The 25,013-nt window shown below is 37.7% G+C and overlaps 1 protein-coding gene across 2 annotated transcripts; it reads right to left on the bottom strand.

Annotated features, from left to right (window-relative positions):
- Positions 1 to 14,143: 14,143 nt before the first annotated feature.
- Positions 14,144 to 14,596, bottom strand: LOC122740558 (ubiquitin-conjugating enzyme E2 L3-like). Of its 2 annotated transcripts, XM_043982918.1 has the most exons (2): positions 14,569 to 14,596; positions 14,144 to 14,472 (listed from the first exon to the last, which is right to left on the bottom strand). In XM_043982918.1, the coding sequence occupies exons 1-2, from the start codon at positions 14,594 to 14,596 to the stop codon at positions 14,144 to 14,146; spliced, it is 357 nt and encodes a 118-aa protein (XP_043838853.1). The 2 variants fall into 2 exon arrangements, with proteins under 2 accessions (XP_043838853.1, XP_043838845.1); XM_043982910.1 differs by having other exon boundaries at positions 14,144 to 14,596.
- Between the last annotated feature and the right edge of the window lie 10,417 nt (positions 14,597 to 25,013).

Genomic DNA, 25,013 nt, shown 5'->3' with positions numbered 1-25,013 from the left:
TAGATAAATTGATTCATGAAGGGATTCAATGTAACTAAGGATGTTTAACTGGGTGGGGGGAAAAATGATAGCTCCTGTCAATTGTTTGAAAGATTGTATATTGGAAAAGAGATTAGAATTGCTCTGATTTATCATTAAGGAGAAAAATAAGCGAAAGTTTAGAGATAAATTTCAACTAAATATATATATATATATATATATATGTATGTATAAATAAATAAACAAATAAATAAATAAATTAGAGTTACTTGTAAATAGAATGTGCTGTCAAGAAAAGTAATGAGTTCCCCACTCACTGAAGAGGAACAAATGAAGGCAGCAGATATTGGAGATGGTGCAGAGGTAATTCTTTTTTCATATATATATTTTGGACTAGCTGGCCAATTAAGGTCCTTTCCATCTCTGAAATAATTTTATTTGATTTATGTTTCCATTATATGCAATTTTTAAAGCTTCCAAATATCAATAATATGATATATTCCATTTTTAAAAATAACTTCACTAACCTTCAGTCTATATCAGGTATCAAACAGGAAAGGCTACAGTGATCATTTTCCAGTTTTCTATACACTGAAATTCTCATAAAAGTGTGTGGTTTTTGTCTCTCTTTGTATATTTGTAAAATATACACTGAAATTTACAAAGGAAGATTATAATTGTATTTACTCCCTTGTTGCTTATTGATTATACTCACATTGAAGTTCATGTGGCGAAGCAACAGCTATAGTCATCCTAAGCTAATTGTTCACACTGAAATATACATAGGAAAGTGATATCTAATAATCACCCCTTCCTGATTTTATAAACTGAATTACACGATATAGTGACAGCTCTAGTTATTCCTTATTGATTGTTTACACACACTGAAATTGTCACAGGGAGGCAAATTGCAACTATGATCCCCCACTGACTGACTATACCCAAACTGAGTGTGTTAAGGTGCTAAAAACATGTAAAGGAATGATGTCAGAAAATTTTCTTTGGCTAGAGTATATTCACATCTTTCCTGTGGATCAAGGAAGAATTGGTGGCAGTAGCCTGAATCTTTCCCAAACAATATGGAGACCAGGACTAAAACCAGGAAGACTTTTCCCAGACACTGCAACTCAAAATTGCAGCTTATTTGTGTTAATTATAAATATAATTACAATAAAAAGGCAGATTCCCATAACTTTTAAGAAAGCCAAATTAAATATATCCTTGTTGCTTAGAATAAATATTTTCTGGAAATAACAAATATTTTCTTACCCCTGTGAGACTCCAATTCCTAAAAATTTTGGGTTAATTTCTCTTCCCCAAGTATCTTAACATTAAGGAATTTAAACATAAGTGTATATACAAGATTGAGTCCAAGAAGTATTTTACTTCTAATACACAGAACAGGTTGCTACATATTTCTTTCCATTTGTCACATTTAAGTTGCTTACTATATGCCCCAATTTCTGTAATTTTTTCAATCCAACATTTATTTATTTATTCATTCATTTATTCGTTTGTTTGTTTGTTTATTTATTTATTTATTTATTTATTTTGGTGAGGCAATTGGGGTTAAGTGACTTGCCCAGGGTCGCACAGCTAGTAAGTAAGTGTTAAGTGTCCGAGGCCGGATTTGAACTCAGGTACTCCTGACTCCAGAGCCGGTGCTCTATCCACTGCGCCACCTAGCTGCCCCAATCCAACATTTATTGTGCATTTGCTCCTCCCAGAGTATTGTTCTTGGTAGATGGGGAAAGAAGAAAAATTCAAATATAAGATATAAGTAATGACCCTGACTCATGAAACTCTTAATCTAGTACCTAGCTTCTTCAACTGTGGGTCGTGATCCCATATGCAGTCACAGAACTGAATGTGAGAGTTGCAAGAAGAAAATTGGCAACATTAAAAGGTTATGTATACCTACCAATTTTTTATAGCAATGTAACAGGTCACATAAAACTTTCTCAGACAAAAAGGGGTTGTGAGTGAAAAAAAGTTTAAGAAGGCTCTGTCTAGCACAGTTTTAATACAAACACAAAAAATTGTGGGGCAGCCTGGTGGCACAGTGAATAGAATATTGAAGGAGGAGTCAGGAAGATCTGACTTTAAATCTAGCCTCATACACATGTTAGCTGTATGACCCTGGGAAAGTCACTTAATCCTATTTGCTTCAGTTTCCTCAACTGTAAAATGAGCTGGAGAAGGAAATTGCAATCCATTCCAGTATCTTTGCCAAGAAAACTCCAAATGGGGACAGGAAGAGTCAGAAATGACTGAAATGACTGAACAGCAGACAACTATGATAGTTATTTATATGGACCTATGATTTCATTATTGTAGGAAATTCCTATTATGGAAAGCCCCTCTACTGAGTCGATTAAGCACCTCTGGTACCTAGGGCCCAAATATTTAAATGAGTTGTTCAAGTTCATGCAATTAGTATGTGCCAAGATCAGGACTCAAAACCTAGCATCCCTAACTCTAAAGTTGACATTCAATCCATTATTTTACACTGCCTTTCAGATAGTACTTTACTTCTAATGCTAAATGCATAAAGAATTGCAAAACAAGGTCTTACAGGGAGGTCAGAGGTTGAGGAGGAGGATTTCTATAGGGAATAACATTTGAGTTTGGTTTTAATTAATGAGATTTCAATTGGCATAGTGGGGAGAAGAATATTGCACAGACAGGATTTTTTTCTTTTATTTTGTTGTTATTCAAGGAACCCAGAATTCTATTTTTTTCCACAAAAAAATGAACTTTGCAGAAAACTGAAAACATCACTGTAGTGCTTCTGCCTTTGGGTTTGAGCTGACAAGGAATGAATAAAAAAGTGAGGTACTGGACAACCCTGGAGAAAATGAATGAAATATTTATTAAATACACTGTGGTAGCAGATAGAAAGATTTCTGAAAATTATGGTATTAATATCTGTCTTTTACTTTTGCTTCTGTGTATTATTATAAAGTGAAGAAAACCAGGACATTATAGAAAAAAGTAAATCCTTGACCATAAGAAACTGAAATAGTATTTTCACTGGGATAGTGTTATTTATCGGAATCACTTTCAAGGTGCCATCACAAACTGGTGGGTGCTAACAATTTAAATGAAATTAAGTCAATTCAACTCAATAAAACAAATGTCTATTAAATGCATACTATGTGCTAGGTCCTGGAAATGCAAAGCCAAATATAACAGTGAAAAAAGATTCTGTACTGGAGCAGCATCTTTCATCTACTGGGGAGAGGTGTCTAGGTGGCAGGAGGAATGTCATATGGATGTAAAAGTAAATACAAATTGTATATACAAAGCAGAATGAGTTTTGGGTGGAGATCAGTAACAATTGTGGTGATCATGGAAACACTTCTCATAGGATAAGACTTCTCTGCTAATCCTTAAGGGGAGCTATGGATTCTAGAAGTTAATAAAGCTATACTTTTGACAGAAAACCAAGATCACCTATAAATAGAAATTCTATGAAAAGATATCTTCCCAGCACAATGACAGAATCATAGATTTAGAGCTGGAAGGGACTTGACAGTTCATTTAGTCCTTACTCTATTTTTTTTTTGGGGGGGGCAGGACAATAAGGGTTAAGTGACTTACCCAGGGTCACACAGTTAGTGCTGAGGCCAAATTTGAACTCAGGTCCTCCTGAATCCAGGACCAATGCTTTATCCATTGTGCCACCTAGCTGCCCCTAGTCCTTACTTTTCTAAGTGAAGACCTGAAATCAAAAGAAATAAAATGTCTTGCCCAAGGTCACATAGATATTAAGTGGCAAAACCAGCATTTGAACCAGGTTCTCTTACTCCAAATGCACTGATTATTCTACTGTAAAACACAAGTTCCATTAGTTATCTAGGGAAACCTTCAGTATACCCTCAGTGATCCAGATAATGACATTTGTCTTCTTTTAGCTTAGTGATATAGATAATCAGGTAAGATATGAATATAGAGGGGAGTTGAATATGGACATTAGTAAACATGCATAGCCCTTGTGCAAATATTGTGGGTGAAATTGAATTGTGTGATACTGGTCCTGATAAAGTTTTAAAACTACACAGATAACTTTATTAGTATGATTACTTTTAATAAAGGATGACTAAATTCATCTTGGCTATCCATACTTCCCTATTGTAAAGTTTGCCATAAGTCATATTAAAAATATTTCATTTAAAGAGTATGCAAATGGCAAAAGGGCCATGTAATTCCATCTGTTCTTTCTGGAGCTACTACTTTGAATACTGAATAACAGCTGCTATCAGCAATCTTGATGGACAAAATGAACTCTTTTATTACCATTACTGAGGAGGTACATTTCTGTCCAGGAGATCTGGAATTGAGATAATTTATATTTGAATTCCAACTAGACAAATATTTTTAGATTCATACCCCAATGCCTAACCTTTATTATATAATTTTCCAAATATCTAACATATTATGATCATTTCTATTTTATAATTTTGGATATGGAATCATACATATATATATATACATACTGAAACTATTGTATAATATTAATAAAGAAATGCTGTCAGGGTATTTTCAAAGTTTGTTTTCAAAGTGGATGTTAGCATGCTCAATCAACTGCTCTTATTTTATATAGGTATTTGAATTAGGGCTTCTGCCTTGTACAGACTCTTTTGGAATAAAGTCCATAGGATTTATAAGAAATACTTACCCTGAGTCTGCATTGCCATGTTCTGAGCTCCATGCAGACTTAGGAACCAGAGAAGAGAATCTAAAATCAAGTGTTATCTATTATTTAATCCCAGGATTGTGCTGGAGTCAGCTCTGACCAGCTGGTGAGTGTCTATTAAAATTTTTGAGTCATCATTATACCTCAGGAATTGGTAAATGCTAAAAATCTAGGCTTGATTTATTGTATTTTTATTGTATGTACTTAAGAAAGGAGAGCAAAAGTAATGCAGAATCAACTTAAAATTGTGTCATGTGAACTTAATTTTTTTTTCTGGAGGAATTCTCGTTAAGTATTTGCCAGTTAAGTAAATTGCCCAGGGTCACATAGCTAGTATGTGTCTGAGGCCATATTTGAACTCAGGAAGATGAGTCTTCATGGGTCTATCATTTGTGTTTGGTACTCTATCAGAGGACTTTGGTACTCTGAATCAGAGGACACACAGTAAAAATTAATTTGATGGACAAGAAAACTGATTCCCAAAGTGTTTGAGAATTACCAAATGTTATACTTGCAATTAAATGGTGTAAAGTCATTGGCCTCACTCTTTCTTCTTAAGTAATGAAAGTCCAGAGGCAGGGCAAAAGTCAAGATAACTGGAGATGGCCCAGAAGATGATAGATGACTTTGGTATCTTTGATGCCTGATCAAGTTCTAAGAGTTCCACAACACTGTTTTCATGGCCACTGGAACAAATTGTTCTCATCTACCCATTCTGCCCTGCAAGTCCTTACATGCTTTGGCTAGACATTCCCCAAACTCATTGACAGGTTTGAGGCCTATTACCCTCAACCTGGTTTAGGCCCTCTGTTGAGAGAGTTTACCAGGATATGGCAACTGTGTATGCTACAACTTCTTTGATCCCCAGGTGAGAGTTGAGTGAAGGTAGACACCCAAAGTGGATGAGTAGCCAATAAAAGGGCTTCTCAAACCTTCACACCCAAGGTGCTAGTCATACTGTCATACCTGAGCACCCTAAATACAACATATATATATATATATATATATATGTATATATATGTGTGTGTGTGTGTGTGTGTGTGTGTGTGTGTGTATGTATATACACACAAGTATATATGTATACTGTGAGAATTGGAATGACACTCCTTGCTGGGAAGGACATTGTGAGCTCTGGCCCGAAAAGAAACCATGTAACTTAGCGTCCAAAAGTGACATTTCCGGGGTTTTGAAGGTCATATTGGCATCAGGAAATCTTGCCTATCACCTGTGGGTCATGTCAACCAGTGCTACCAGCCAATTAGCTTGGAGCTGTGTGTGTGTGGATGGCACTGCTTCCTGTTTGACAGGGGGCTTCTGGGAGAAGCCATGGGGAAGCAAGTTCTTTTTGGTTTCTGGACTTTGGCTTGACAGGAGGGGCAGGCAGAATAGGGAAGGTAGACAGATTTCATTCTTTATCCACATGTTTCTCTTTACTAATCCCTAATATACTTTAATAAATACTTAATGTCCAAAGATTGGTGCTATACATTTCTAATTTAAGGTGACCACTCATTAGATTTTATACATCACAGCTAGAATTTTAGACCAAACAATATACAAACACACATACACATACGTGTGTGTATGTATGTATGTATATATATATATATATATGTGTGTGTGTGTGTATACACATATTCTACTATTCTGAATAACAAAACAGTAACAAAAATATGTCTTATAATTTTGTGATCTAAGTGAGTCATTTCAACTCTCTATATTTTTCCCATCTCCAAAGTAGAAATATTAATGTTTATTTTACCTGCATTAATATAGGTAGCTGTGGCAATCAATTAAGATAATTAGGCAAAGAATTTTTTAGAACTTAGCATGTTACCCATAGAAAGATATTATTTTCCCTTTCTTATCTCACTTACAAAGAAAAGTCTGAACCTCATTGGCTCTACTTCACTATTCACTTTCTGCTCTGTCTCTTGAAATCTGGCTTTTGACCTCATAATTTTACTGAAACTGCTGTCATCAGTAACCTCCTAATGCCAAATCCTTTTCTCCTTTACCCTTTTACATCCTTAATCTTTTAACCATTATCCTTTCTGACCTTTCTACATCTTACTATATACTCTCTCTCTTTCTGTTATAATAAACTTATTTTATTCCCCCAAAGGAAGAGCAAACATGCCTGTGTGGAAGTTACTTCACTTCCTGGGGCCTCAGTTTCTTCCTCCATAAAATAAAGGCATTGGTTTAGATTACCTTTAAGGTTCCTTCCATTTTTGAACTTAAGATTTTGTCTTCTCTTTCCAAGAAAAAAATCTCTATAGCTCCTTACGTTTCTAGCTCCCTCAACTACCCTGATTTCCAAATTCTGGACAAGCTCTACTCTGTCAATATCTTTTCTAAATTGTGGCACTACATAAGTTTCTGAAGGCAGGATTTTTTTCCTTTTTATCTCTGTGTTCCCAGTGTCTACCATAGTGCCTAGCAAATAGTATGTGCCAAATAAATACTTGTTGATTGATGTTGAATGGATGGGGCAAGTAAAGCAGAATTATCTGGTTACTTATTTTGAATATGTATATTACAATTAGCCTAGACTATGGTGCATTATCAGTCTGTGTCATACTTTTGAATTGCATTGAGCTAATGTCCACTAACCCCCCTACCTCACACACACACAAACACACACACACATCCATCCAACCAACCATTCCCACACCATCACACACAGAAGTGTATGCCTCTCCTATACCTTAAACCTATTCAAATTATTTTTGAACTTAAGTGAAAGAATTTACACATACATATATGTGTAAAGAATTAATTGTTATTTGGGGTTTTTATGCCTCAGCGCGCACTGGCCTGGGACTCCGCAAAGTGTATGGTGCTCCACCCACTGGTTTTATCCATGCCAGGGCTCTGGTACCTCACGTCATCACCACTCACTGACACCTACATGGGCCTGGCAAAATTATAATGATTGGAAGCCTAGTGAGGGCAGTCATGTGACTGTCAGAGCGGCCATCCCATTGGCTGGGGTGGTGTGAGGTGTTTCTAGGTTTGGGGAAGGAGAATTGGGCATTCTAGGTGGAAGCTGGAAAAGCAACAGGCGTTCTGCTGCGTATTTTTAGCTGATTCCTGGGCAGTGGTATTTTTTCAGGTTGTATAATTTCCCTTTCCCCATTTTATTTCCTTTACCTTGATCCTACTGATCCTGTTTATGTTTTTTTTTTTTTTAAGTTCATTCTTGTTGAAATAAATCTTGTTCTGTTTTGAGGGAGGCTGCCAGTCTCCTTCCTTGCCCCAATATTGCGGCAAGCTGCTTTGCTAGCACTCCCCAATTAAAAATTGGTCCCCACATATGTATATGTGTACATTTATATGTGTATGTATATTTATATGTATACCTATATATTTATATGTATATGTGTGTATATATATACATGCAATTACATATCAGACACTATTACATTTAGGACATCCTTTTCGTCTGTCAAGATCTTTTTTGCATATTGATTTAGCCATGCAACATATTAGCTAGTTCTTCAAACTTATCATCATCTTAGGATTTTATAACATTTCTATGAATGCTTTTATACAAATTGATAAACATTTTGAACACAGATTCTGGTGCTACTCCACTATAGACTCTCCTCAAAATTCAAGTCATTCAATTCATCAATAGTTTTTATAAGCCAGTCATTGACTTATTCTGAAATCCCTTAACTCCACTGACCTTTAGTACCTATTTCTTCCTACCCACAGATTTATCATGAGATAATTTATCAAACATCCTATTGAAATATAGAAGCTTATATTTATGTCATTCTCTTGATCTTCCAGTCTAGCAACCCTGGGGAAAAATTAGTCACCAAATTTCATAATGTTTCTAGGATTCGAAGGAAAATCAAGAAAACATTTGCCCATCACTAGATCTATTTTGCCTTATGTGGCAGTTCTTTCAACCTTTATTCTCTCATTGGAGGCTACTCTATATTTTGTTTATATATGATAACTTTGAATTGGAAGAAATACTTAGGACATTGTAAGTTCTTAATAGAACTTAAAGTTTCTCCTGACCCTCCATCCTTACTGGAGCTGATCTTAATTTTCCTTTCCTCTAAAGGGGGCAGCAAGATGATAAAATAGAGAGAGTGTCAGTCTGCCATCAGAAAGACTCATATTTCTGAGTTCAAATATAATCTCAAAAACTTAGTAGCTGTGTGATCTTAGGCAAGTCACTTAACTGTATTTTCTTCAGTTTCCTCATCTGTAAAACGAGTTAGAAAAGGAAATGGTGTGACATTTAAAATCTAATGTGTGTGTGTGTGTCCTTACCTGCCCCCCAGTGTGGGGGAGAAACTAGTTAGGATTTACTTATAAATTCAGCAACAGTTTAGGCTTTTAAGTATTTATTAAAGTATATTAGAAGTTAATAAAGAGAGAGGGAAAGCACATGTCTCTGAAAGAATGGAAAAAACAAGACCCTAGCTCAGACCTACGAGAGAGACAGAGAGAGAGAGAGAGAGAGAGAGAGAGAGAGAGAGAGAGAGAAAGAGAGAGAGAGAGTGAACGAGAGAGCTCCTTCACCTAGTTGCTCACACTTCCCAAGAGACTGAATGCCTGTCAGTTCAAACCAGAAGCTCTCTGTGGAACAGGAAACTGGGCGGTCCTCACACACACAGCTCCAAGCTAACTGGCTGGTGGCATTCAAGTCCATTGATTGACATGACTTAAAGGAGATCCATGAAATTCCAGGATGCCAATTTGCCCTTAGAAACCTCAGAAACATCATCTCATGCTTTCTCAGCAAAGGGCAGGAGCCCTTGGTTCTCCAATGGCAAACCAATTTGGTGTCTTTGCCAACAACATCCTAAATAGGGTCACAGAGTATTTGACATAACCAAACAACAACTTGTTCTTGTATGTGTGATTAACTCTAATTACTTAATTCATATTTGCTACTCTGGAGATAAAATTAATCTTACAAAGAAATCTAATTTTTAGTAATTTCTTTATTCTGTGCAAATCTGAAAGCTTGACAAAATATTATTTTTTTCTTCCTTTACCATTAATAGACTTTTTTTTTTTTTTGGCGAGGCAATTGGGGTTAAGTGACTTGCCCAGGGTCACACAGCTTGTACATGTTAAGTGTCTGAGGCTGGATTTGAACTCAGGTCCTCCTGACTCCAGGGCCAGTGCTCTATCCACTGCGCCACCTAGCTGCCCCTCATTAATAGACTTAAGACATCATCTTTACTATTCAAACAATGTCTGGGGCAGGTAGGTGGCGCAGTGGATAGAGCACCGGCCGTGGATTCAGGAGGACCTGAGTTCAAATCCCACCTCAGACACTTTACACACTTACTAGCTGTGTGGCCCTGGGCAAGTCATTTAACCCCAACTGCCTTACCAACAAAACAAAACAAAACAAAACTATTCAAACAATGTCTTCCCTTTTTGGTGTCTTCCATGTACTTCAAAATCTCTTAAATGGTTTTCCCTATCTCCACTGTTCCATTTGAATACATTATTATAGCTAATGAAATATCAATTAAGAAGCATTTATTAAGTGCTTCCTGTGTGCAGGGCACAGTATTATGGAATAGGCATTACAGGATGAAATTATAATAATCCCTGGCTTGAAAGAACGTTCATTATAATAGAGAAAACTATATATGAAACACATGCAAGGTAGGTAACCTTTGGAAGGAATGAACTGGTCACATTATTCTTCTGCTTATAAATATTCAATAACTCTACTTATCTAATTCAAAAAACTCAAACATTTTATTCTGGCTTTCAAAGCTCTAAGCAATCAAAATTCAACTAAATTCAATTGAACAAACATATATTTAGCACATACTATATGCCAGATATTGTGCTGAGGCTATAAGAAAAAAAATGAAATGGTCCAAAGCCTCAGGCAACTTACAGTACATTCTAGTGGAAGAAAACAGGTGCAGAGATGAATAAATATAAAATACATATGAAATATTTATAGAGGAATTTTGTTGGGACATTACTAGCTGGGATAATCTGACAAAAGCATATAGTAGGAAATTACACTTGACCTGAGTTCTGATAAAAGTAGGAATTTCAGGCAGCAATCATAAAGGAGGGAACTCATTCTCAGTATGGTCTTAATCTTTCAAAGGCATGGAGGCTGGATTCAAAGCTGTAGAGAGAGAGTAGCAAATAGGCTTGTCTGACTACAACAGAAGATAATAGAACTAGAACTAGAAGAGATCATATAGACACTTGCCTCACTCTTATTTTACAGATAAGGAAACTGAGGTTCAGGGAAGTCAAGTGAATTTTCCAAAGTCACATAGATAGTAAAAGTCAAAGACTTACCCATTGTCACACAAGTAGAAAGCTTTGGAGGCAGGATTTGAACTCAAGTCCTCTAACTCCAGAGGCAGTGCTCCAGAGGCACTTTCCCTTATTATAATGAATTTGTGAGATGCGTGAGGAGAATAGGAAAGTAATTCAAAATCAGTGTGCAAAATTGATTGGAGTTTTTTTTAAAGTGCTTTACAGGCCAAAGAGAAAAATTTGTATTTTAACCTAGAGGCAATAGGGAGCCACTGAAGCTTCTTGAACAGAGTGGTTTGTTTGGTCCAGAGGTATGATTTTTATCACTGCAAAGAACTAATGAGAATGGTTCCATTACCAATAGAGAGTTTCCCTCAATGATTCAGTTTGCAAATAAATTTACTTGTGTTGATTGATCAGGTCCTAAGACATCAAAAACTTTCTGGATGAGATTTATAGTCACTCAATAGTTTGTCCTGTTCATCCACAGAGGAAAGATAATATTGCAAAAATTTAAAAGTTCAACAAAGAAAAGAAAAACAACGTCTCCAAGGTGTAGAAAATAAGTTTATTGAGAGAGGGCCTATCTCACAATAAAGCCGGTCTCAGATAAGGGTAGGACTTGAAAGACCCTGAGCAGTACCAGGTCTCAGACTTTTATACACCTATGAGGCTTCAATGCTTATATACCTTACTATTTTAAGACATAACTCCTCCCATTGCATCTACATAACAAAGTCAAATGGTACAGCTTATGAATTCAATAGATGTTCTAGGATTCTTACAGATGTTCCTTCAACTGTTAATGGATAGAGAGAACATCTACTCTAGATACAAAGGTCATGTCCTTTCAGCTGATTGGTTGGCCATCTAGGACATCAGTCTGAGGATTAAATATCCATATACATGACAAGGTGTCCTGGTTGCTCATGATCTCTAATGCTGATTGATCCCTTCAGCTTAGAAGATACTATCTGTAGGGACTTGGTTAAACACAGTGTACCACAATGAATACAGTGAAAGGGACTTGGTTATCCAAAACAAGAGCAAGTTTACAATTCATTGATACCTGAAAATACATTACTTCATTGGCTTAAGCCACTAAGGAATATATTAGAGTACCTAAAGAATAATTACATAATATCTGTGCTCTATCCTATAGTATTATTAACTTAAGAAATTAAAAAACCACTTAATTTTGAGTAAATCACCAATTGTAGTCTATTATACTGATTAATATCACAATTGAATCTCATATTTAAGGAGTGGGGAAAATCTCACTCACAATTAACTTGTTGAATGTATCTTTTGTCCATATTTCAGTATGCTTTTGAGACTGTTAAAAGACTCTTTATTGGCTTTGTTTCCTCTTTCAGCAAAGGTTTATCTTTGAATACAAATATTTTACCAGTGTTGCTTTGGTAATCTTGAGGATTTCTTCTTCATTCACTACCTTATATATAATGCATTTTCAAATCTCCCCAATTGCTATACCCTCCTTCCCTAATACCTTTATTTGCATTGATTTTCTATATACATATGTACATGCATTTATACATACAAATGCAAACGTACATATAAACATGAGCTTGGCAAGTGTAGGGATTGTTTCTTTTTTGTGTGTTTTTGTGTGGGGGGCTTGTTTCTGCAACATATAGCAGAGTTACTGCTACATTGAGGGTGTTTGATAAATGCTTGCTAATTGATTGTTTGATTGATTGATTGTCAGCAGGAAGTTCTTGGCTATGGCACAGATCAGCAGCTGAAGCCCCTTGGTCCTGGCTCAGCAGGCTGGTGGTAGAGGGAGCCAGTTGTGAGACCCACTAGCCACAGCTGAGAGGGGAATTTGTAAGCTATAGAACTACCCACAGGACAGGTGTGATCAGGAAAAGCCATACCAGCATAAGGAGAAAGCATAGGGAACAAGCCCGAGGCAGTGAGGAATCTGCAAGCCACAGAGGCCTCACAGCAGAAAGCAAGTGACCAGGTCCCAATCCCCAGCACAAAAAGCTTGCAATAGTGGCCCCTATACCCCAGGAGCAGACCTCAACTTTAAAATTAAAAAAAAGTCTAAAATATGAGTAGGAAACAGAAAAGCACCCTTAACTTTGGTGACAGGGAAGACCTAAACACAATCTCAGATTAGGACAATATCATTAAAATGGCTGCATTTGAATACTAAAGGAGAAAGATGAATTGGTCTCAAGACCAAAAAGCCTTCTTGAAAGAACTAAAAAAAGATTGTAAAAATCAAATGAGAGTAATGGAAGAAAAATGGAAAAAGACATGAAAAAAATCAGAGTTATAAAAGAAAATTATGAAAAAAATAGTCAACAGTTTAGAAAAGGACAAAAATTGACTGGAGAAACACAATTGGCCAGATGGGGAAAGAAATGAACATAAGAAATCAAGTCCTTCAAGAGTAATCTTGTCCAAATGGAAAAGGAGGTGCAAAAGCTTACTGAAGAAAATAATGCCTTAAAAATTAGAATTGGGTAGCTCCAAGCTAATGGCTCCATGACACAACAGCAATCATTCAAACCAAATAAAAAGAATTAAGGAAATGTTAAATACCCCATCAGAAAGACAACTGACTTGCAAAATAGATCTAGAAGAGATGATTTAAGAATTATTGGACTACCTGAAAGCCATGATCAAAAAAAAAAAAGTCTAAACACCATATTCCAGGAAATTATTGAGGAGAACTTCCCTGATATTCTAGAATCAGAGGATAAAATAGTCATTGAAAGAATCCACCAATCACCTCCTGAAAGAGAGCCCAAAAGGAAAACTCCAAGGAATATTGTAGCCAAATTCCAGAATTATCAGGTGAAGGAGAAAATACTGTAAGCAGCCAGAAAGAAACAATTTAAATGTCATGGAGCTAGAGTTGTACTAAATTCCTTTTATTTATTTTATTTTATTTCATTTGTAGATCAAAGCAGTGATTTTTAAAACAAAAAAATCAGAACTAGAACATTGTAAATTTTTAATCCTTTATTTACAGGTTTACCTAGACCACTTTTGATTAAGAAAATGGTAGGAAGTTCATAACTGCCACAAGTTAATACTGGGAGGTGGCCCCTGTCAATTTTGTAAAGAGTCCTGGTTGTGGGGTTTTGGAAATGCACTGCTTGGGGTCTCTGCTCACCCTGGTTGGAATCAATCATAGAAGATTTAGTCCAAGGGTCACTTTTCCCCATATTTCTTTGTAAACTCTTCAGTGTTCTTACAAAATTTTTTACGGTCCTTAGAGTACTCTTCCCCTAGGTCATCCCTAAAGGGGTGCTCAAGCTGGGGGTCATTCACCAGTTCCATGAGGGACTGGATAACTTGGTCACTTTTGGTTTCTGTCTTCCAGTTTTCAGCACTAATGACTGGTAGACAGACCTGCCCTTTTTCATTAATGTTAGGGTTGCCAATCTTTGTTTTCAATTTGGTCTTACGGGGTTTGAATGGATACTCTCCTGGGATGTTGATTTCAATTCTGAAGGATCCCTTGTCATAAGGAGGGTTGTTAGGAACAATGAGCTCTTGCCAAGTCAATAAATTATTTTCATCAACCTGGATGTTATGGAAGTTTTTCATCCCACACTTGTGGATTTCTTCTAGCTCCTTCCTCATCTTCCTGCTGGCTGCCATTTTGGGTCTGGTGCATCTGCTGTCCCAAAATTCCTTTTATGACACAGATATGATGTTGATACCTAAACCAGGCAGAGCCAAAAAAGAGAAAGAAAAATGTAGACCAATTTCTCTAATGCAAAAATTTTAAATAAACTATTAGCCTGGAGATTACAGCAATTTATCACCAGGATAATATACTGTGTATGAGAATTTGAATGGCACCCCCTGCTGGGAAAGAGATTACAGGGAAGCTCTGCCATGAGGAGAAAGCATGTGATTTAGATACCATGCGGCTTTAGTGCCCAGAAGTTAACCGGTATCCAGAAGTTACATCTATAGAACCACCTGTGGGACTTGTCAATCAGAGCTACTTGCCAATTAGCTTGGAGCTGTGTGTATGTGGATGGCCCTGGTTTCTATCGGAGAGGAGGCTTCTGGGAGGAGGAAGGAGCAAGTGAGGTCCTTTTCCCTAGAATGTCTAAAATCTAATGAGTGGTCACCTTAAATTAGAAGCTTTAGCAAGAGTTTAGACTTTCACGCATTTTATTAAGTTGCATTAGAATCTAGTGATCAGAGAGAAAGAGGCCAAGGTGCCTTCATCTAGCTATCTAAGGGAGCCAGGATCTCTGCCCTTGCCAAGCTGAGGTCCCAGGTGAAAATCTCTTTCCCAGCAAGGGGTGCCATTCCAATTCTCACATGTGACCAAGTGAAATTTATATGAGGAATGAAGGGCTAGTTCAACATTAGGAAAACTATCAACATAATTGACCATATCAATATAAAAAATAACCAAAATCGGGGGCAGCCAGGTGGCAAAGTGGATGGAGCACCGGCCCTGGATTCAGGAGGACCTGGGCTCAAATCCTGCCTCAGACACTTGATACTTACTAGTTGTGTGACCCTGGGCAAGTCGCTTGATGGCAGTTGCCTCACCAAAAAACAAAACCAAAAACAATAACCCAAATCATATAATTACCTCACTCGACATTGAAAAAGCTTTTGACAAAAAAAAAAAAAAAAACAAAAAAAAAACCAGCACTCATTTCTATTAAAAACACTGGAGAGCATAGGAATACATGGAACTTTACCAAAAATGATAAGCAGTATCTACCTAAAACCATGAGCAAGCATTTTATGTAATGAAGATAAGTTAGAGGCCTTCCCAGTAAGATCAGGGGCAAAACAGGGATGCCCATTATCACCTCTATTATTCAATATTGTACTAGAAATGTTTCTAGCAATAAGAGAATAAAAAGGAATTAGAATAGGCAAGGAGGAAACAAAACCACTCTTTGAAGATGATATGATTGTATACTCAGAGAATCCTAGAGAATCAACTAAAAACTACTTGAAAATATCAACAACTTTAGCAAAGTTGCAAGAAATAAAATAAATCAATATAAATCATCAGTATTTTATACATGGCCAACAAAACTCAGAAGAAAGAGATAGAAGGAGAAATTCCATTTAAAATAACTGTAGACAATATAAAATTTGGGGGACTCTACCTGCCAAGACAAACCCAGGAACTATATGCACACAATTACAAAACACTTCACACAAATAAAATCATATCTAAACAATTGGACAAAATATCAATTGCTTATGCATAGGCCAAGCTAATATAATAAAAATGACAATTCTACCTAAACTACTTTACCCATTCAGTGCCCTACCAATCAGACTACCTCAAATTATTTTATAGAGCTAGAAAAATTGTAACAAAATTCATCTGGAAGAACCTTTTGTTCTTTGTCAAGAATATCAAATCTAAAACTATATCATACAGTAGCAGTCACCAAAACTATTTGGCATGGGCTATGAAATAGAGTGGTGGATCATTAGAATAGGTTAAGTACAGGAGACAAGTTAATAACTTATTAGAGTAATTTACTGTTTGATAAACCCAAAGGCTCTAGCTTCTTGTATAAGAACTCACTATTTGACAAAAGCTGCTGGGAAAACTGGAAGATAGCATGGCAGAAACTAGGCATAGACCAACATCTTACACCTTGTACCAAAATAAGTTCAAAATGGGTAAATGATTTAGACATAAAGGGTGATACCATAGGTAAATTAGGTGAGGAAAGAATACCCTTCATATCTATGGAGAGGAGAAGAATTTATGACCAAACAAGAAATAGAGAATATTATGAAATGCAAGATGGATCATTTTGATTATATTAAATTAAAAAAGGTTTTATAGAAACAGAAGCAATGCAGCCAAGATTAGAAGGAAAGCAGAAAGCTGAGAAACAATTTTTGCAGCCAGTATTTCTGATAAAGGCCTCATTTCTAAAATATGTAGAGAACTAAATCAAATTCATAAGAATACAAGTCATTCCCCAATTGAGAAATGGTCAATGGATATGAACAGGCAGTTTTCAGATGAAGAAATAAAATCTGTGTATTTTCATTTGAAAAAAAATGCTCTAAATCTCTTTTGATTAGAGAAATGCAAATTAAAACAACCCTGAGGTACCACATCACACCTATCAGATGAGCTAATATGACAAAAAAGAAAATAATAAATGTTAGAGAAGCTGTGAAAAAATTGGAATGCTAATGCATTGCTGGTGGAGTTGTGAACTGATCCAACCATTCTGGAGAACAATTTGGAACTATGCCCACAGGGCTATAAAACTGTTCATACACTTTGAGCAAGTAATACCATTAGTACATCTATATCCCAGAGATCATAAAAAAGGGAAAGGACTCACATGTATAAAAATATTTATAACAGCTCTCTTTGTGGTGGCAAAGAATTGGAAATTGAGGGGATGTCCATCAATTGAGGAATGGCTGAACAAGTTGTGATATATGAATGTAATGGAATACTATTATCCTATAAGAAATTATGAGCTGGGGCAGCTAGGTGGTACAGTGGATAGAGCACCAGCCCTGGAGTCAGGAGTACCTGAGTTCAAATCCAGCCTCAGACACTTGACACTTACTAGCTGTGTGACCCTGGGCAAGTCACTTAACCCCAATTGCCTCACTAAAAAAAAAAAAGAAAAAGAAAAAGAAATTATGAGCTGGCAGATTTCAGAAAAAAACCTGGAAAAATTTAAGTGGCCTTATGCTGAGTTAAGTGAGCAGAACCAGGAGAACATTGTACACAATAACAGCAACATTGTGTGAAGATCAACTGTGACAATCTTAGCTCTTTTGAGCAATACAATGATCTGAGAGAATTCCAAAGGACTCATAATGGGAAATGTTCTCCACATCCAGAAAAAAGAACCATAGAATTTGAATTCACATTGAAACATACTATTTCTACTTTTTGTTTTGTTTTTTGAGGTTTTTCCCTTTTGTTCTGATTCATCCACAACATGACAAATGCAGAAATATATTTCATATGATTGTACACATATAACCTATATTTTTCTGTCTTGAAGAGGGTGGAGGGAAGAAAAGAGGGAGAAAAATTTGGAACTCAAAATGTTATAAAAACAAATGTTGAAAACTATCTTTACATGGAACTGGAAAAAATAAAACACTATTAAGATAGAAAAAAATGATTAATTGATCCTGATAATCCGTTCATTATTCTATATCTGTAGTCTACTATCTCTCTACTAAACGATAGAGGTATATGTCATCCTAAATCCTCAAGATCCTATTGGTTATTGAATTGATCTAAGTCCTGTAGTCTTCTAGCCTTTTTTCCTTTGCATTATTTTGGTTACTATGTTTATTATTCTCTTGATTCTGTTTACTTTCTTAAGCATCAGTTCAATTCAATTCGAGAAGCATTTAACTAGTCCGTGCCATGCCCTAGCCACTGTGTTTGTTGCTGGGGACAAAAATCAAATGGTATCTACCCTCAAGTATCTTGCATTCTATTCGGGGGGGGGGGATAATCACAACATAAACAGCACTAAGTAAATACAAAATATATAGCACAAACAAGTTTTCTCAAATTTCATTGAATTCCTCACATCTGTTATTTCTTAAGGTCTAGTTATATATCATTATACATTTGTACAGTCATTTACTGATTAGTCTGATAGTTTCTTACTAGTGGTTTATTGTCACAAAAAGCAATGCCATCAATATTTTAGCACATTTGTTTATTCCTAGTTCTGATATCCCTGCATCAAAGGGAAAACAAACAATTCAATTTTCTAGCACACTTCCAGTGCCAATGCATATTATTTATGTTGTATGTATTATTACTCCTAACATATCAGAGGCAGATATTGTAGTTCATTAGTATGGAGATAAAGAGAAATATGAAATAAATGAATACAAGACAATATAAATTGTTATAATAACTGAGATATCCAAAGAAATGACATGAAGAATAAAGAATAGATTAGAAGAGGCCAAGAGAAGGGGAGAGAAGGAATAACAGGGCAAATCTCCAATTTCTTGTAGTAGTGCATGAGCTAAACCATCGAAGAAAGGTTCATAGATTTGTGGGACATTTTTAAGAAGAAGTAAGAATACTGGAGTCTACCCTTAGTAACCTGGTATTCTGGGCAGGGCAACAGATACGATACCTATTGTCATTCCCTGCCAAGTACTTCAATATCATTCTTCTGACATCTCATACCTGTGGTAAAATATGAAAGTTTTTAACAGTCGGTTAGGATAACTGAAAGACGCCAGTTTTTCAAGGACCACCCTTTTGGGGAGGAGATGAACAGTCCGCCTGCTGCGCATGTCAGACTGCCTGCCGGGTACAGTCCGCCTGCTGCGCATGTCAGACTGCCTGCCAGGTACAGTGCGCCTGCTGCGCATGTCAGACTGCCTGCCGGGGTTTTTTTTGACTTCCGGGGTGGTGAAAAGGAGAGAGGCCTTTTTGCCTGCTTGGCGGGACTCCTGACGGCGCGGCACGGACTCTCTCTCTCCAAAGGTGGCCTTGTCGGTTGGTGGCCTTGTCGGTTGGTGGCCTTGTCGGTTTGGTGAGTTGTTATAAGGAATATAGACTAAGCTTAGACTTAAGACGATTTGTATTGTGTTTCTACTTTCCTATCCTTCTAACCAACATCACCTTGTGACTATCATAACTATAAATAAAAAGGTCTATCTAGAAAACCAAAACCTGCTTCCATTTACTAGTTTGGGAGATAAATTAAGGGAAAGGTTAAGTAGGGGAGATTTATGATCTAATATCCAATTTTAAATCTCACAGTTTTGGCGACCCCGAAGGGACCTTAAGGACCCTCCCACCCTCCCTAGTTTGGCCATAAGCCGGCCAATTCGGTGGATTTTCCAAATTACCCCCCCCCCACGGACTTTCCCTTTGTCTAATCTCCCTTAAAGACTTTAAGCCTCTAAGAGTCTTGCTTTAAACAGAAAAGCCAGCCCAGTTTAAAGGGCAAGATGCTCGAATATTCTACTATCCCTTTGATTTTTCTCATCGGAATGTATTGGGACAGCATAACATCCCGACTTAGAGGAATAGTTTACTCAATGGTCCTTCATAACATTATTGGTTTTTTCCTCATTCAGGCAGCAAAAAGTTTTTTGTATAATAGTATACGTGAGAATCTTTGGGAAAATACGTTTAATATAAGTAGAAATTTTATGCCTGCAATTGAAATACCTTTTAATACCACATCCATAGTTCATACGACTAAGGATTTTATTTTTTTTTGGTTTTTTTTTGTTTTTGTTATTATCATTGTTTTTGTTATTATCATTGTTATGATATGGGGGAAATTCTCACATATGGAGAGAGACCTCGAAATGAAATTCTCACATATGGAGAGAGACCTCAAAATGGCTGTTTCTACTAGAGATGATCCAAGTTCAGAATCAGATCAGCAGAAACTACTCCCTCTGCAGGAAGCTATAGAACATAGTAAGAAGGGAGTGCCAATTCAAGTCAGAAAATATAGCCCCTTTAGACCAAGTGACTTGAGCGCATGGAAATCAATCATCCCTAGTTTTGAGAAAAATCCTAACACTGTAATTTCACAGTTAAGGACTATATTTAATGCATATCAACCCAGTTGGGCTGATGTTACTTGCCTTTTGGAAACTTTACTGTCCCCAACTGAGATTACAGATGTTATCTCAGCAGGAAATGCCCTTGTTGCGAAAGGTAAGGCCGATGTGGAATGGCCTCTAAAGGATCCAGAGTGGAATTATAATGATGATAGGGATTTCCAAAGATTAAAAGATGCCAGAGAAACACTTCTGAAGGGAATGGAATCTTGCTCTAGAAAACCAGAAAACTGGCAGAAATTTTTAAGCCTACCTCAGGAGGCTAATGAAAGACCAAACAGATTTTATGATAGACTTTGTGAGGCCGCTAGACAGTACACCAGATTGGATCCAGTAGATTTAAGAGATTCCTGTATCATTCTCAACACATTTGTTTATAATTCACTGCCAGAAATACGCAGATACTTTCTGAAACAATGTCCAGACTGGAGAAATCTCTCAGTAGATAGAATTAAGGAACTTGCAAATTATGTCTTTGACTCACGTGAGGAAGATCCAGATCACCCTAAACAGAGCATTCTGGCACCAGCGATTACTAGTCAGCCATGTGGATACCGGAGCAAGGACACTAAGGTGTGTTGTTACTGTCGTAAGGAGGGGCATGAATTGAGAGAATGTAGGACTTGGAGAAGAAATTCTAATTCTAATTACAGGCGAAATCAAAATAGAAATAGATCTTTTTGGAGGAATACAGAAAGGCAGTACCAGAATAATGGTAACCAAGACCCCCCTCAGAAGAGGACACAGGAATGATGGTGTCTTGGGGAGGAATGGAACATAGATAATGAAAGCCATATATTCCCAGATCCGGATTTTTTGAATGCACTTGTGCCAGTCCATTCACCTCCCCAGAGTAATGAACCACATGTCACCTTAAAAGTGGGGGAGACTTATTATGATTGTCTGCTAGACACAGGAGCCTCTAAATCAGTATTAGTAAGCAAACCAGATGCTGGGTGTAGACCTGTAGGATATTTGAATGTAGTGGGAGTCTCAGGAAAGAGCCAGAGAGTGGCAAAATTGAATCCTCGCATGGTATCTATGGGGCCCTTAACAGTAGAACATTCATTTTTACTCATGCCTGATGCCCCTGTAAATTTATTAGGTCGTGATCTCCTTTGCAAGCTTAGAGCAACCATATCTTGTGCTCCAGATGGGGCTGTCTCCTTACAATTGCCAGAGGATACTGTTCATTTATTACCAATTTTACTTACAGAAGCTCAAGGAACAGCAGGGGAGGTATCCAAAATCCCCTCTGACATTCCTGAGTCTTTATGGGCCTCATCCCCTAATGAGGTGGGGCTCCTTAAGTCTGCCATGCCTGTTACCTTTAAAGTTAAGGGGGGACCACCCCCCTCCATTCCACAGTATCCATTGTCTAGGGAAGCAATAGAAGGGATCACCCCTATAATTGAGGCTTTGAAAAGCCAGGGTATTATTATTCCATGTCATCACTCTCCATGCAATACTCCCATTTTGCCAGTTAAAAAACCCAAGCCTGGGCCAGATGGTAAACCTGTTTATCGCTTTGTGCAAGATCTTAGAGCGATTAATAATTATGTTATTCCTAGACATTCTATAGTCGCAAATCCGGCTATGATAATTTCCTCAATTCCCTATGAATCTACATGTTTCACAGTGGTAGACCTTTGCTCTGCCTTTTTCTCCATACCAGTACATGAGGACTTCCAATATTTATTTGCTTTTACCTGGAAAAATAGACAGTGGACCTGGACTAGACTCCCACAGGGATTTGTAGACAGTCCCACATTATTTTCCCAAATTTTACAGCAGGATCTGGCCTCTATTACCTTTAAGGGCTCCACACTAGTACAATATGTAGATGACTTACTTTTGGCCTCTCCTAATGCTGAAATTTGTCAGGAAGATAGCCGTCACTTACTGCTGGAGCTGCACAAGAGAGGACACAAGGTTTCCAAGACAAAGGTACAATGGTGTTTGCCCCAGGTAGAATATTTAGGATTTATTTTGGCTGCTGGAACTCGCTCTGTCTCTTCTAAGAGAGTCCAGGCCATTCAACAACTCTCTGCCCCCACTACTAAGAGGCAGTTGAGAGCCATTCTGGGAGCAGCTGGGTACTGTAGACAATGGATACCCTCTTTTGGTGAAATTACTAAACCCCTCATAGCTCTTACAAAAAGTTCTGTTCCAGACAGTTTACAGTTGGATCCCCAGCATCTCTCAGCCATAAAAGAATTAAAACGGGCCTTGTTATCAGCACCTGCCCTAGGACTGCCAGATTATAGTAAGCCTTTCACTCTCTTTGTGCATGAACAAAGGGGGGTGGCTTCTGGAGTCCTGACTCAGTCACTGGGGCCTAACCAACGTCCTATAGCCTACTATTCAATTCAGCTGGACCCTGTAGCGGCTGGAGCGCCACCTTGCCTTAGAGCAGTGGCGGCCACAGCGCTTTTGGTAGAAAAAGCCTCTGATTTGGTCCTAGGTAACCCTCTAACTGTGCAATGCCCTCACGAAGTGGAGGCTCTCTTACTACGTCACAGGACACAAGCCTTTTCAGATCAAAGGCTGGCTAAGTATGAAATAACCCTGTTAGGTAATGAGAATATCACTTTAAAACGCTGCACAGTTCTTAATCCAGCAACACTACTCCCTAATTTACCATTCTCGGGGGAACCGTTGCATGACTGTGCTTCTTTAGTTGATATGGCTGAAAAACCCCGTGATGATCTTTTTGATACACCTTTAGAAAATCCTGATCTTGTCCTCTATACAGATGGTTCCTCATTTATGAGAGAGGGAACCCGTTTTACTGGAGCTGCTGTAGTTTCTGATTATGACACCCTCTGGGCAGCTTCTCTGCCTTCCCATTTTAGTGCACAGGCTGCTGAACTTGTGGCTCTTACACAGGCCTGTAATATAGCTAAAGATAAGAGTGCCACCATTTTTACTGACTCGAAATATGGCTTTGGCATATGCCACTTTATTGGTATGATTTGGCGTCAACGAGGCTTTCTAACATCCTCGGGCAAGGCTATTGCCAATGGGGACCTTATCAAGGACCTCTTAGATGCCCTAAAACTGCCTTCTTCCCTAGCCGTTGTACATTGCCCTGCCCACACAGGGAATAGTGATCCTGTTTCAAAGGGAAATGCACGAGCCGATTCTGCAGCCAAGCTTGCTGCATTAGAAGCTCCTGAACATGTATTTAACCTTTCACCTTCTGAGGATATTCCTTCCAACCTAACCTATGACGATTCTGAAGTAGAAAAGTGGAAAAAGAAATTTAAGGCGAAACAGATCAATGGCATCTGGGTGTCTCCGGAAGGTAAGCCATTTCTTCCCCGGAAATTCTACCACCAGGTATGCCTCTCTGTTCACAGAAAAGGCCATTTTGGTACACAAGGCATTGTAGACTCTATTAAGAGAACCTGGATAGCACCAGGTGTGACTAATACAGCATCTCGAATCTGCTCGGGCTGCTCCACATGTCAGTCTTATAATCAGTATGCTTTTAAGGTCAAAGCTTATGGAGGGCGTCCTCTAGCATATACACCTTTTGAGCACTTACAAATTGATTATATTACTATGCCAAAAGCAGGACATTATAAATTTTGCCTTGTTATAGTTGATCAGCTCACTCGGTGGGTGGAGGCCTTTCCCAGCCCCCGAGCCACAGCTGCCTTTGTTGCCAAAATTCTTCTTAAAGAGATAGTACCTCGTTTTGGCCCACCAGCCCGCATCGATTCTGACAAAGGCACACATTTCACTGATTCGATTTTATCCCAAATCTACTCTTTCTTGGGAGTGACTCCAAAATTCCACACGCCCTACCATCCACAAAGTTCAGGCCAAGTCGAACGTATGAATAAAGAGCTTAAGAGTATGATTGGCAAATTATGTACTGAAACCCATTTGAAATGGCCTGATGTTCTACCATTGGCATTATTCTATCTACGAAGTAGACCAAGAGGAGAACTTCATATATCTCCTTATGAAATGCTTTTTGGTCACCCTCCTATCCAAGCTAAAACTTTTTCCCCAGTTTATACATCACTGGTGGGAGGTGATACTTCTGTTGCTTCCTATATACAGGAATTACAGACCAGGCTACGTGAACTCCATGAGGCAGGAGCTGTGGTCCAGGCAGGACCATTAGACTTTTCATTGCATAACTTCAACCCAGGAGATAAAATATATGTAAAGAATTTTCAGAGAACCAGTGGAACTCAACCTGCCTGGGAAGGACCTTTTCAGGTATTATTGACAACTCCTACCGCCATTAAAATTGGTGAAAAAGACTCATGGATTCATTGCTCTCATATAAAGCCTGCACCATTCATAGGTGAAGAGATTTCAGATAGACCTGAGGTAGACGCTAAAGAGGTAAAAACCCTAACGATAGCAACTGTTAAAGAGCAAAGAAAGTTCAGAGGAAACAGGAAGTTCCCATTTAAGAATCCCACTGATCAGTTAAATGCTTTGGGACTCAGTC

The sequence above is a fragment of the Dromiciops gliroides genome, chromosome 1, assembly GCF_019393635.1.
Source record: "Dromiciops gliroides isolate mDroGli1 chromosome 1, mDroGli1.pri, whole genome shotgun sequence".
In the NCBI taxonomy this organism is placed as follows: domain Eukaryota; kingdom Metazoa; phylum Chordata; class Mammalia; order Microbiotheria; family Microbiotheriidae; genus Dromiciops; species Dromiciops gliroides.
This window is presented reverse-complemented; position numbering and strand designations above follow the sequence as displayed.

Coding starts and splice junctions, on each gene's coding strand:
- LOC122740558 (XM_043982910.1), bottom strand. CDS start 14,596: ATGGCAGCCAGCAGGAAGATGAGGAAGGAGCTAGAAGAAATCCACAAG.